The sequence below is a fragment of the Spermophilus citellus genome, assembly GCF_964194105.1.
Source record: "Spermophilus citellus genome assembly, chromosome: 17".
NCBI lineage: Eukaryota > Metazoa > Chordata > Mammalia > Rodentia > Sciuridae > Spermophilus > Spermophilus citellus.
This window is the reverse complement of record NC_138199.1, coordinates 63,550,242-63,562,552: the sequence shown is the minus strand read 5'-3', so window position 1 is coordinate 63,562,552 and position 12,311 is coordinate 63,550,242. Positions and strand designations below refer to the sequence as shown.

At 41.2% G+C, this 12,311-nt stretch overlaps 1 protein-coding gene across 1 annotated transcript; it reads right to left on the bottom strand.

Annotated features, from left to right (window-relative positions):
* Positions 1–1,136: 1,136 nt before the first annotated feature.
* On the bottom strand, positions 1,137–12,239 carry LOC308636370 (intercellular adhesion molecule 5-like; the record flags this gene model as incomplete). Its single annotated transcript, XM_081271782.1, has 8 exons — positions 12,162–12,239; positions 7,578–7,653; positions 5,324–5,590; positions 4,162–4,482; positions 3,618–3,896; positions 2,568–2,837; positions 1,676–1,918; positions 1,137–1,345 (listed from the first exon to the last, which is right to left on the bottom strand). Exons 1-8 carry the CDS (start codon positions 12,162–12,164, stop codon positions 1,137–1,139), a joined length of 1,668 nt encoding a protein of 555 aa, XP_081127908.1. The 5' UTR covers positions 12,165–12,239.
* Between the last annotated feature and the right edge of the window lie 72 nt (positions 12,240–12,311).

The following is a 12,311-nucleotide window of genomic DNA, read 5'->3' as shown; positions in this document are numbered from 1 at the left end:
CATTCCCATTGCAGGATGTTGTAAAACCAAAATTTTGCTTTTGTACCACTTCCCAAAACTCAGGGAGATCTGGGAGGAAGGGGAAAATGTTTCCCCTTTGGTATCTGATGCTGCATTCTTTCTAGCTAGTGTAGGTAATATGGAAGGCTGTGGGCCTCTATCTGGAAGTCTGAACTTTAGTTTTGAGGGCAGGTCAGATAGGGTACTGTATTACCTGCCCCAGGGTCACTGTTCATGCAATCGACTTGATATTCTTACCTTAGAAATTATATTCAAAGTTCTAAAATGCAACTATTTGGCTTAATAAAAAAAACTCAGGAATGATACAAAGAAAAGTACATTCAAATCTCATCAAATCACATTTATTTTCACCAGAGCCAACATTTCATGACTGATCTGAGAGAAAAGATCTCGTTTTCTGATTCCTCATGCCTCTTTCTAGATTGAATAAACTCTTTCCAAAAAAGAAAGCCAAATCATAAAATCTTACAAGAGATTTTTTCATTCTCTGACTTTTTTTTCCCCCAGGACTGAGGAATGAACCCAGTAGCATTCTACACTGAGCTACATCCCCAGCCCAAGATGATTCCTCCTGACACTTAAGGAAATAGTTCTCAGGCAGATGAATATTATACATCTTTAGGAAATTAAGGCTAAACATTGAAACTAAACCCAAGAGCCCATATAGGTAAATATGTCAAATGTGAACTCATAGATTACTCTGCAATTGCTTATGAAAAAAAATTCAGAGATGTTTGCAGCCTTAACCTATGAGGCAAATTTCATAGAGAAAAGGGTGGTGGGAATGAAGATGTAAAAGCAGGATCTTTGTAGATCTAAGAATGATCCAATTAGGCACATAGCAAGATGGTTCTGGGTTGCCTTCTGTGACCCTCTCACTAGCTGAACACTGAGAATGAAACTCCTAGTGACTGGAGTGAACTCAAAGAGAAAAGTGAACTTGTGGTTGGACTGGACACAAAGGACATGGGGGGCCTGAAACATGTCTGTTTTATGGGACAACATAACACAAAGGGTAATGTAGCCTCATGTTGTTTCTTCCTTTCTCCTCTGTCCACTCTTCCCTCCCTGGGGAACCCCAGTAGTAATTCTGTCAACCAAAGAGCTGTTTCTAGTCAACAATTATGTGAATTGCACTTTTCTGCTTGTTGAACAGCAAACTGATTTTCTTCTTCTTCTTTGTTATACTTTTTCTGCCTATAGGGCAATTTCTTCCTCTTCATTTTGCAGGGCCGATAGTTTAAATACAGTGCTAAGGTGATGCCACCCACTCCAAGGACGGCAATGATGATGAAGAGGGTAGAGTTGACTCCTTTATCCAGTCCTAGTCCAAGCACAGAAGACAGAGAACTGAGAAGGGTTTGAGGACAAGAGAATAACCCCACCCTTACCACCAGGCCCACTTCTAAGTCTCTTCCTCCCCAGCCCAATAAAATCTTTCTTCTTTCCATGCTTGAGTAACAATCTCAAGGGGCTTGAGTTGCAGCTCAGTGGTAGAGCACTTGGCTGGCATGTGTGAGACACTGAGTTAGATCCTCAGCACTACAAAAATAAATAAAGGTATTGTGTCCATCTACAACTAAAATATATATATAAAATCTCAAACCCTAAGGGAATTCCATCCTGGGTCTAACAGCAGGGCAGCAACAGTTACCTTCAACAGTGACATCAATGTCTTTGCTGACAGAGCCCAGCTTGTTAGTGGCCGTGCAGCAGTAGGTGCCTGTGTGGTTCTGGGTTGCCTTCTGTGGCACTTCAAGGTCAATGATCATCCCATTCCAAGTACACTCCAAAGCTGGAACTGGATTTCCCTCTGGGACACAGGTAAGCATCTGCTCCATTCCTTCTACCCATGTCTGGTTGCCAGGACAACCAGATTCCTCTAACCTTGGCTTATCTGCAAAACAGAGTCCCCAAGGAGGCCAACTCAGTATGCTCTGTTCCCCTTCTCACCTCTATGCTGAGCTCCCTCTCCCCACACCACCCAAATGCTATTCCCTCCACCTAACAGCTTTCTTTCCCAAGGGGAAGATTTTTAGTTCCCTGTTTGAGCCAGCTCCTCTTTCCCTCCTTGTGGAAAAGGAGTCTGAGATGCAGCCTAGAGTATGTTTACAGATTCAGACTAATGGTAACACTGTTCTGTTACCCATTTAGCTTCCCAGTGGAGAAGGAGTTGAGCAGGGGTGAACTCAGAAATGAGGATTTTCTCACTTTGCAAATTACAAATTTTGATATGGAATTTTTGGAAACTTTCCTCCTTAGCATCAGCTCCAACTTCCCCTTCCTATGTTCTCCCAGTCATCAGCTCTCAACTATTGCTGTTTAATCACTGCAACCACTTTCCTTTTGGGTTCCAATTTCCCTTCATCTTCCTACCCACTCACTTTCTTGGGGGCAAGTAAACTTGGAGAGCTTTCACTGTATTTTCTTTAATTTTTCAATGAGGAAAATATGACAATGTTAACAATGAAGTTACTGGCCAAGAAGATCTCTGGGAATGGGGAACAAATAATCCTTATTTTAAGAAAGACCAGGTCTCTACTCACATAAGACATGAAGCTGTGTCACAGTGTTTTTAACCAACCGCTGTCCCTGTACTTCCAAAGAAGCCTCACAGGAGAAATTTCGGCCATCATCTTCCTCCCTGGCAGTAAGTAGAAGCCATACAGTCTCCCCAGGAGCAGAGAGGGTTGGGGCTCCCTGTAGCTGAAGAGTAGGGCTGGGTGATGTTAATACATGGCCTGAACAGGTCACATTAATGTCTGTCCCTGCCAGAGGATATAATTCTTCTATCTCCAGGATGGGTGGAGGGAAACCTATAAAGAAAGGAAAACGGACCCAAGAGGATGAGGAAGGAAGTTCAAGGCCATCCTTGGCAACTTAGTAAGACCCTGTCTCAAAATAAAAAATAAAAAGGGCTGGGGTGTGACTCAGTAGTTGAATATCCCTGGGTTTAATCCCCAGCACCACACCAAAAAAAAAAAAAAAAAAAAAAAAAAAAAAAAAAAAAAAAAAAAAGGAAGAAGGAAAGAAGGGAAAAGGAAGGAAGAAAGGAGAAAGAAAAAAGGATAAAAAGGAAGAATAAAGAAAATACATTTTTCAAAACTGGCAGCTATTTTTGTACTTTCTGCTGGAGGTCTCCCTTGGATAGACAGACAACAGGAAAAGAGACTTTGGATGCCATTATACTTCTGTAAAGGCTGAACAACAAAGAGGTTTGGGGATTTGAAAGCTTCTCTTATAACAAATGCAGTGTACACATATTTGGTTATATGCCTTTATTGAAAGGACAGTAAGATCTCTTTTCATCTTAGATTTCCCTTCAAATAATCATTCTAGAATGAAGTTCAAACACCAGTAATTGCTCTGTACACAGGATGGCCTTAGGAAGCAGAGGGTGAAGGCTGGCTAGAACTGTCATGATGCACATCCCAACCTGCCTACACATACAGAGAAAGATGAAGACTAATATTCAATTGAGAGCATACCTGGCAAAGGTTAGCAGAGATACCTACAATTGAATTACCAACCCATTTCTGTGTTAGTTTTCAAGAGCAGAGAACTCACATGGGAAAAGGAAGAGGCAGGTCACTTACTGTAGACATACACGGACTTTCTTGTTTTCTGTTCCATTGGACCCAGAGACACAAGGCATGACAGCTCCTGATCACCAGTCTCCATGGCCCGAACAGTGCCATTGGCCCATGCTGTGTCCTCTCTCCAGAAGAGGAAGGGGCTCAGCTCTTGATCTCCCAGGAACATGTGGAATATAACTTCTTTGGCTGGAAACACCCTGGACACCTTACAGCTCACAGTCTCTGCCATCCCAACCTCCAGAAGGGAAGAGATCCAGATCTGGGGGCTCTGAGAGAATTCTGCCAAGAAATTAGCAAAAGGCAAGAAAAGAGGAAAGTCATGATAAATCATGTGTTATGTAGGACCATACAATGTAGGATGGATGGGAGTGGGGCTAAAATATCTCTCTCCCTCTCTCTCTCTCTCTCTCTCTCAAGGTGAGTTAAAAAGTAGAGGTGGAGTTCAATTAACCTCACAGCCTCAACCAAAACAAGAACTCAAAGGCCAAGGCAAGATGAGCAAAATGAGTGCCAGGATTCCTTTCACACCTGGCCTCAAACTCACCAAAAATCCGGAGTAGCTTGATAGCCGAGTTGCCATGAAAGAGCCCTCCACCTTGTGAACTCAAATCCAATTCTGCATGGCAGGAGAAATTACACCTGTCATTCTCCCTTTGGGCTCTGACACTGATGGTGACCTCAGCTCTTTGAGAGGCCACAGTCATGCTCACAAAGTTCTTTCTGTGCAGTTCTTCATTATCCTGGAGAAGGGTAAGAGTGAGGTTCTCCAGGGGTGTCACACTGGGCACTTGGCACTTCACTGTAAAGGCTTCATCCACGGCCACCCATGCAGGCTGAAGCTCCAGGATCACCTGCTCTGGTGGCTCTTTAAAACAAAAAAGGTAGGGCTTGATGAGTGAGAGCTACCCACTTCTCCAGAAAGAAATGGCATAGGACAGGAAGCCTGTGAATATGCAAATGACAGAAGATGACTACTACCTTTAAATTATCTGATATAGTGTCAATTTCCTGCTGCCCCTACCATAGATGGGATGAGTTAGTCTTCTAGTTCTTCTTGCTCATCAAAGGTGGCTAGAGCCATAACCCAGAAATGTGACAATGGAATGGAGGTCCTTTGCTTTGTTGCTGCCATTCTGGAGAGCTTTTATCTTTTACCAGGGGTGTTCAGAGGCTGAGCAACTTCTAAAATACTTTTAGCATCACACAAAAATCACTCTAGCTAACTTAAGTTTTTCACCTACAGAGATTTCACTTATTCTTACAGACCTACCTTTACTACTGCTAGTTGCCCCACAGAACGATCCCCCTCACTACCTTCTCCAACAATTCAAAGTCTACCCATTCTTCAAATCAGGGATCTCCTTCTTCGTAGACTTCTCTAACTACCCCAGCTCAAAATGACTCTTTCTGTTATTCTAACAACTTGTAGCAAATAATCAGCACTAATATCATATTCTGTTGATGATTCAGAAGTGAGCATTATTAGCATCTGCTTCCTGTCCTCCAGAAGCTATGTCTGGATGCCCTCGACAGTCTGCTAACACAAAACCCAGAACTCAGCCTCTGCCAAAGGGAAAAAGAAGCATCTACCTCTGGAATCTTCCAGTATGACAGAAATCTTTAATAAGGGCCCTAATTCTCCCCTAAATAAGACAGATTCCCGTTTTTCCACTCCTCTTTCCTCCCCAGTTTTCTGCCCCACTCACGATACACAATGATGTCCAGGCTTGTATCCTTTTGAATCCCTGCACAAGAGAAGAAGCACTGCAGGACAGAGTTCTCTGTGACATCTTCCAGGAGAAACTCCCTCCACTGAAGCCCTTTGCCCACCTGGATTTTCTTTAAGAACGTCTCAATTCCACTGGGTCCTGGATTTGGGCAGGTTGTGCTGCAGTTGATCACTAGAGACTGTCCAAATTCCACTAGGGCCTGATTTGGCCAAACAGAAACCTCAAAAAGCTCTTCTATGGCCCCTGAAATGAACCACATATGCCGAAGACTTTGGTGAAGATCATGAGACCCAGACAAAATACAAGGCTTATTTTATCTAGTTCTAGGTAAAGGAAAACCTGCCCTGAATATAAAAGGTTCAGGAGACTGAACAAAAAAGAACTTTAATCACTGGTTGAGAGTCCCAATTCAACCATTACTCCTTCACCCATCTTCTTTCTTGAGATCTTGACTTCACAATGGTATTTTGGAGTTGCTAAAAATCATGTCCACAAATCTATTCTTTTCCTAAGCTTTAAGAATTTTGAGAAGCTCCCCAGGACTGGCTACTGAGGACCGTCATGGGATTAGCATACAGATCCCTAAGTGAAAGAGCTTTGTCACTTATACCTCAAAGCTGTGTTTTTCTCAAATTATAGTTAATGACTGCCTTTACTAGAGTCAACTGGAATGCTGTAGATTCCAACTCCATGTCAGACTGAGTGATTATGAACTGGTGAAGGCAGGACTTGGAAACATGCTAGCAGTCAAAACAAGCCTCTTGGGGACCTTCTACACACCAAACTCTCAGAACCACTGGCCTAAAGGTGACTACCATGGTCACTCACTTCCTATGGAACTTTCCACCTCTTCTTAGAGTGAGAATATTCCATTTTGCTTTGCTGCTAAGGCAACAAATGTTTTGAAGTATTTACAAGTTTGTTCTCTGATGCTTTAGAGCTAAATGACCCCTAAAGGCCCATATGTTAAAGGCTTGGTTGCCAGATTGTGGCACTACTGAGAGATGGTGAAACCTTCAGGAGATGGGGTCTAGTAGAAGACAGTCAGGTCATTGGGGCATGCCCTAGAAAGGGATATTGGAATCCCAGCCTCTCCTCTCCCTCCTTTTGCTTCCCAGCTGCCATAAGTTGAGCAATTCTGTTCTACTACATGATCCTACTATGACGTTCTGCCTTACCACAGACCCAAAAACAATATGGTTGAGTAGTCATGGACTGAAACCTCTGAAACTATGAGCCAAAAAAGCTTTTCCTCAAGTTAATTTTTTCCCTCAGGTATTTTGTTCCAGCAACGGAAAGCTAACACAATGTTAGGGAAACAGTCTCAGATGCATTGAGGGAAACATCAGATATATTTTAGATACCTGATGTAGGTAAGGTGCACAGTCCCTTTTAGCTACCATGTCCACCATCCACTATATCTACCAAATATTTCCCTCTGCACAACACCTGTAGAAATATTACCTGATAAGGCTCCAGAGTTCCTGTTACCAATGCAACAACTTTTTGCAACTGAGCTATAATAGGCCCTGTCCTAACAAGATCCTATTATAGGGCTGGAGATGTAGCTAGTGTTAGAGTCCTTGCCTAGTATGTGTGATGCCAGGAATCTATTATGGCTCGTCATGACACAAAAGGTGGTACAAAGAAGTAAAACATTCTGTGTGTGTGTGTGTGTGTGTATGTGTGATGCTGGGGATTGAACCCAGGACTTTGTGCATGCAAGGCAAGCACTCTACCAATGGAGCTACACCCCCAGCCCAAGTAAAATGTTCTTGAAGGGAATATCTCTCTACTGAGAGATGGTAAAACCTTCAGGAGATGGGGTCTAGTAGAAGACAGGTCATTGAGGCATGCCTTAGAAAGGGATATTGGAATCCCAGCCTCTCCTCTCCCTCCTTTCACTTCCCAGCTGCCATAAAGTGAGCAATTCTGTTCTACTACATGATCCTACCAAGACAAGAACAGTCATAGAGTAGCAGAGAGCCTTGCAGAAAAAGACACATTTCCTAGACAGAGTTCTCTCTGATGGTCTATTAATTTAGGTTACCCAATTACAACCCAGAGACACCTGGAGATTCTGTGTTCCAGTGAATCAAGAGATAGGATAACTTCTCCCAAGAGTCAAGATGAATAAATACTGAAGTGTTGCCCCATCCCTTTGCTCACTGACCAGACATGTGTATCCATACACATACTGGCCTAAAGAAACTTTCCCAAATAGCCTCACCTGGGCAAGGGATCCATGTCAGTAGGGTCCAGATACCAAACAGAAGCATTTCCATCCTTGGGAGAAAGGCTAAAAGCTGGAAAGAAAGAAAAACAGCAGTAGTGCTGGGAAAAGTGACCAAAAAAAAAAAAAGGATATAGAAAATTATTTTTTGATATTGTTAAGTCAGCCCCTTTCCTTATACCTCATGTAGTCTGGAGAGACTATAGCAAAAATATCAATAATTTGAGTGTACTAAAAGAAATTCTTGCATGTATTTATTTAAGTTTGGCTTATGAGCATAGGATAAAGATGAGGGAAAATATGTAAAAGAACAAAGAAATACTTGATTTTTTTTTTGGCAGTACTGGGAGAACTGGGGATTGATCCCCCAGGGATGCTGAGTTCATCCACTGAGTTGCATCCCCAACTGTTATTTTATTTTTAAAATTTTTAGGTGTATTCTTGCTAAATTGCTGAGGGTGGCTGACCCCAAACTTGCAATCCTCCAGCCTCAACCTCTGGAGTACCTAGAATTATAGGTATGCACCACCACACCCAGTTATGAAGGAATATTTGTTTAGCAAGATTCTTATATAAAATTGTACTGTGGGCTGGGGATGTGGCTCAAGCGGTAGCGCGCTCGCCTGGCATGCGTGCGGCCCGGGTTCGATCCTCAGCACCACATACAAACGAAGATGTTGTGTCCGCCAAATACTAAAAAATAAATATTAAAATTCTCTCTCTCCCTCTCTCTCACTCTTTAAAAAAATAAATAAATAAATAAAAATTTAAAAAAATAAAAAATAAAATTGTACTGTACTTATGCTTTTACTAGTTTGCCTCCATCTATTAGACTGAGTCCACAGAAAGCCAACATGGAAACATATAAAACAGTTTAGAGATGGATTTTGGTAGTGTTTCTCTGACACTATTCAATAAAAGAATGTGACCCTCAATCTAGAGAACATGGTCATTACAATCTTGTTCTCTGAAAAAAGGGAGAAATGTTTCATCAGGACACTGTCTTCAGGACCTCTGAGAAATATTCCTCAGATAATTCACCTCCTTTTGACCTGCCTCCACATTCACCAAAAAAACTTTGGATTACTGCTTGGCTGAGTTAAGTCTTATGTGTTCACTTTTTTGTTTATCACCAATTCATACCAAATTGATTTTCTTTCAAAACACTATTCAAGCTAATTTTTTCTAAGAAAAATATAATTGAAGATATTCTAAATAAAACACTCAGACTCTGAAGAAAATTTCAAAACATGAGTTTAAGAATGTCTTCAATGATAAACAGATCTTCATAGGTAAAAGATATATGTCACTCAGAGCAAAGTTTGGCAAATAAGGCGACTGAGTAGTATTTTTGTTCAAAGAATATTAAGATAGTTGAATAAAGAGATTTTTCTTGCCAGGCACAGTGGCACATGCCTGTAATCCCAGCAGCTAGGGAGGCTGAGTCAGGAGGATCTCGAGTTCAAAGCCAGTCTTATCAATGGCAAAGCATTAAGCAACTTAGTGAGACCCTGTTTCTAAATAAAATACAAAATAGGGCTGGGGATGTGGCTCAATGGTTGAGTGCCCCCGAGTTCAATCCCCACTACCCCCCCCAAAAAAAAAAGAGAGAGAGAGAGAGAGAGAAAGATTCTTATTTTATATCTTGGAAGTTCTAAAAATCACTTTCAAAGAAATTTTAAATAAAGGTGAAAGGTGTCATCAGTGGGAGCTCATAGCCTCCCAAAGTATAATTCTGAGGGATAGCATTAATTTAGAAGTATGAATTTAGATGACTATTATTTTATGCATTAAAGTAGACCTGTACAAAACACAATGTTTGAAAATTCAAATACAAAATGAGAGTTGAGTGTGATTCCAAGCATACATTGTGGAGAGAAAAAAGGAAAGTAAAAAGAAATTTTTCTTAGAAAAAAATAGCTTGAATTAGAGTTCTGAAAGAACATCAACTTGGTCTGAACTGGTAATGAACAAAGAAGTGGACACATATGACTTAACCAACAGAGTTGGAAAAAGTACAAAAGTCCCAAGTGGGACTGCTTATATTATATATTCTTTCTTCCAACAATCACTGAGCATCTACAACATGCCAAGCTCTTTAAGGTGTTGAAGACATTTTGTCCTGTGACACATAATTCCTACAAGTCTATTGGGAAAGATAAATGTAAAAAATAATAATTCTGCGCTAGGGATATAGCAAATAATAACAACAACAATTCTAAGTGTTATAATAAAAAAGGAAGGGATGTGGCTCAAGCGGTAGCACGCTCGCCTGGCATGCGCGGGGCACTCGGTTCAATCCTCAGCACCACATAAAAATAAAATAAAGATGTTGTGTCCACCGAAAACTAAAAAATAAATATTAAAAAGGAGATAAGAATCAAATGAGTTAGTGCAAATCAACTATATAAATAAAATAGCAGTGTTTTAAATATTTTCTACACCTTACATAAAATTTAGACAATCAATTTCATATGTAATATATATATTTTTTTTTGGAAGTGGCATGGGCAGGACAAAAGAAAATGGATTTCCTACTGCTTGATGGACATTTTAACATTCATTTTGTTTGTTAATTAATTTTGTTCTGGTGCTGGGGATTGAACCCATGGCCTTGTGCATACTAGACAAGAACTCTACCTCTGAGATATACCCTCAGTCCATGCTATGTAATTTTTAAAATAATATATCAGTTACATTATCTATCTGCACATGATATAACCCAAATGAACTTTTGAAGTCTTTGAGGGAAAAGTACTCTCTTCATAACTACTTCAGGCTTTAATACTCTACTGTTCTGTATCTTATTTCAATGACTATTATATTCTGAGTAATAATTTCTAACATTCAGTAAACATACATTATAATCCAAGCATGGGATAAACTAATTTGCTTCAGATCACACAATTAATAATAGGGGAAGCCAGAATTCAAATCTAGGCATTTCAAATGTTCACCAATGCTCAGTCCTTCACTGCTTCTGTACCTTCCATGAATCCAAGTTATTTGTGCTTTGATGGGACCACTTTGTCACAATTCTCCAGAAGTTAATCAGAGCTCCTTCTATTAATCTCTCTTGAGCTTGTTGATGTAGACTTCTGCTACAAAGTCTGACCTTGCTGTGAATTTATCTCATTACCATGTTCTGCTCTTAGAATCTTAGGTAAAACAAAGATTTTCCATTTCTGATCACTATTAATCCAAATTTATTGGCTTTTCCTTGTAATCACTACTAGTACATATTTATGCCCATAAGTAAGCATAAGAAACAGGGTGCAGGGATGAGAGATGGAGATTCTTTTTGTTTTCACATTCATATATTGACATACACTTTGTTCTGTTTTTTCACGCCCTCCCCACCACCTATGCACTATCCACACAGCTCTAATCTTCCAACCTTGCTTTCAAGTGGCAGGTTATGATCAGGTTTTCAAACATAAGATTTTATATTCATTTTATTAATAAAATCAGCATCCCTAGGAGAAAACAATTTTTAGATCTCTGGCTTTTTCCATAGATTCTATGCCAAATATTTAAAGATTAAACTATCTGAAAGTCTAGGCCAGCACCCCAGTCCCTGCTGTGGATTGCTTTGGCTGAGTGGCCTGCACTGGACCCCCGGTACAAGTTCAGGATTCCCACCTTCCACACCTTCCTCTTACATACAAGGGTTTCTTATAAACAGGAGTTATAGTCTGCCCTTTAAACCACCTTCAATTTCCTCTGCCTGTGATTTTCTTCCTTCTTCCCCGACACTACCCAAGTTAACTTACCTCCCCTCTGTTAGAGCCTCAAGACTCACCCTCAATTTGTTACTTTCTTTTCCCATGGCTCACATCACCCTCAAACACACTCTTTACTTCAAAGACCTGTGTCTCTCATCAGTGTCTCTCCCTCCCCTGCCCTGGACTGGCAGGACCCTTTGTTTTATCCAATGTTGGAACCCAAGAGCCTAGAATTTTTACAGACAAAAAGATACATCTTATGCAAAGAAACTTAGCCCACCGCCAGGGTGGAGGACAACAGACCACTTCTGGCTGGGAGGAGCTTCCAGGATGAGGGGCGGTACCTGACCGTAGCCTCGGGGGACTTTTTTTTGGGGGGGGCGGGGTACTGGGGATTGAACTCGGGGGTGCTCTACTACTGAGTTACAGCCTCAGCCCTTTTCATTTTTATTTTGAGACAGGGTCTCCTTAAATTGCTTAGGGCCTCGCTAAATTGCTGAAGCTGGCCTTGATTTTTTTTTTTTTTTTTTTTTTTTTTTTTTTTTTTTTGGTGCTGGAGGTTGAACCCAGGGCCTTGTGCATTGAAGGCAAGCGCTTTACCAAGTGAGCCCTTGGCCAGCCCTTGGCCTCGAATTTAAGCCTCCCCTCTGAGCTTCTGGGACTACAAGCATAGTCATCACGCCAGCTCCATTAAAATCTTTTTTTTTCTTTTTAAGGCAGACGGTATTTAAACATTTTTAAAATATGTGAAAGGCCTTGGGTTCAATTCCCAGCACGGAAAAAATAGAAAAGGAAAACAAACGAGTGTTCCTCGCGACACCCAGTCCAGTTCACTAGTGTGAGGCGCGAAGCTCACCATGAGCGGGGCCTCCAGACTTGACAGAAAAGCCGGGGCAGAACCCAGAATGAACACAAACCAAATAAGACCTAAGTCCTCACTGAGCCGAGACCGTTTGCACGTCCCTTGCCCTCGCGGGGCCGCTCTTCGCTTCAAGGGACACCAATC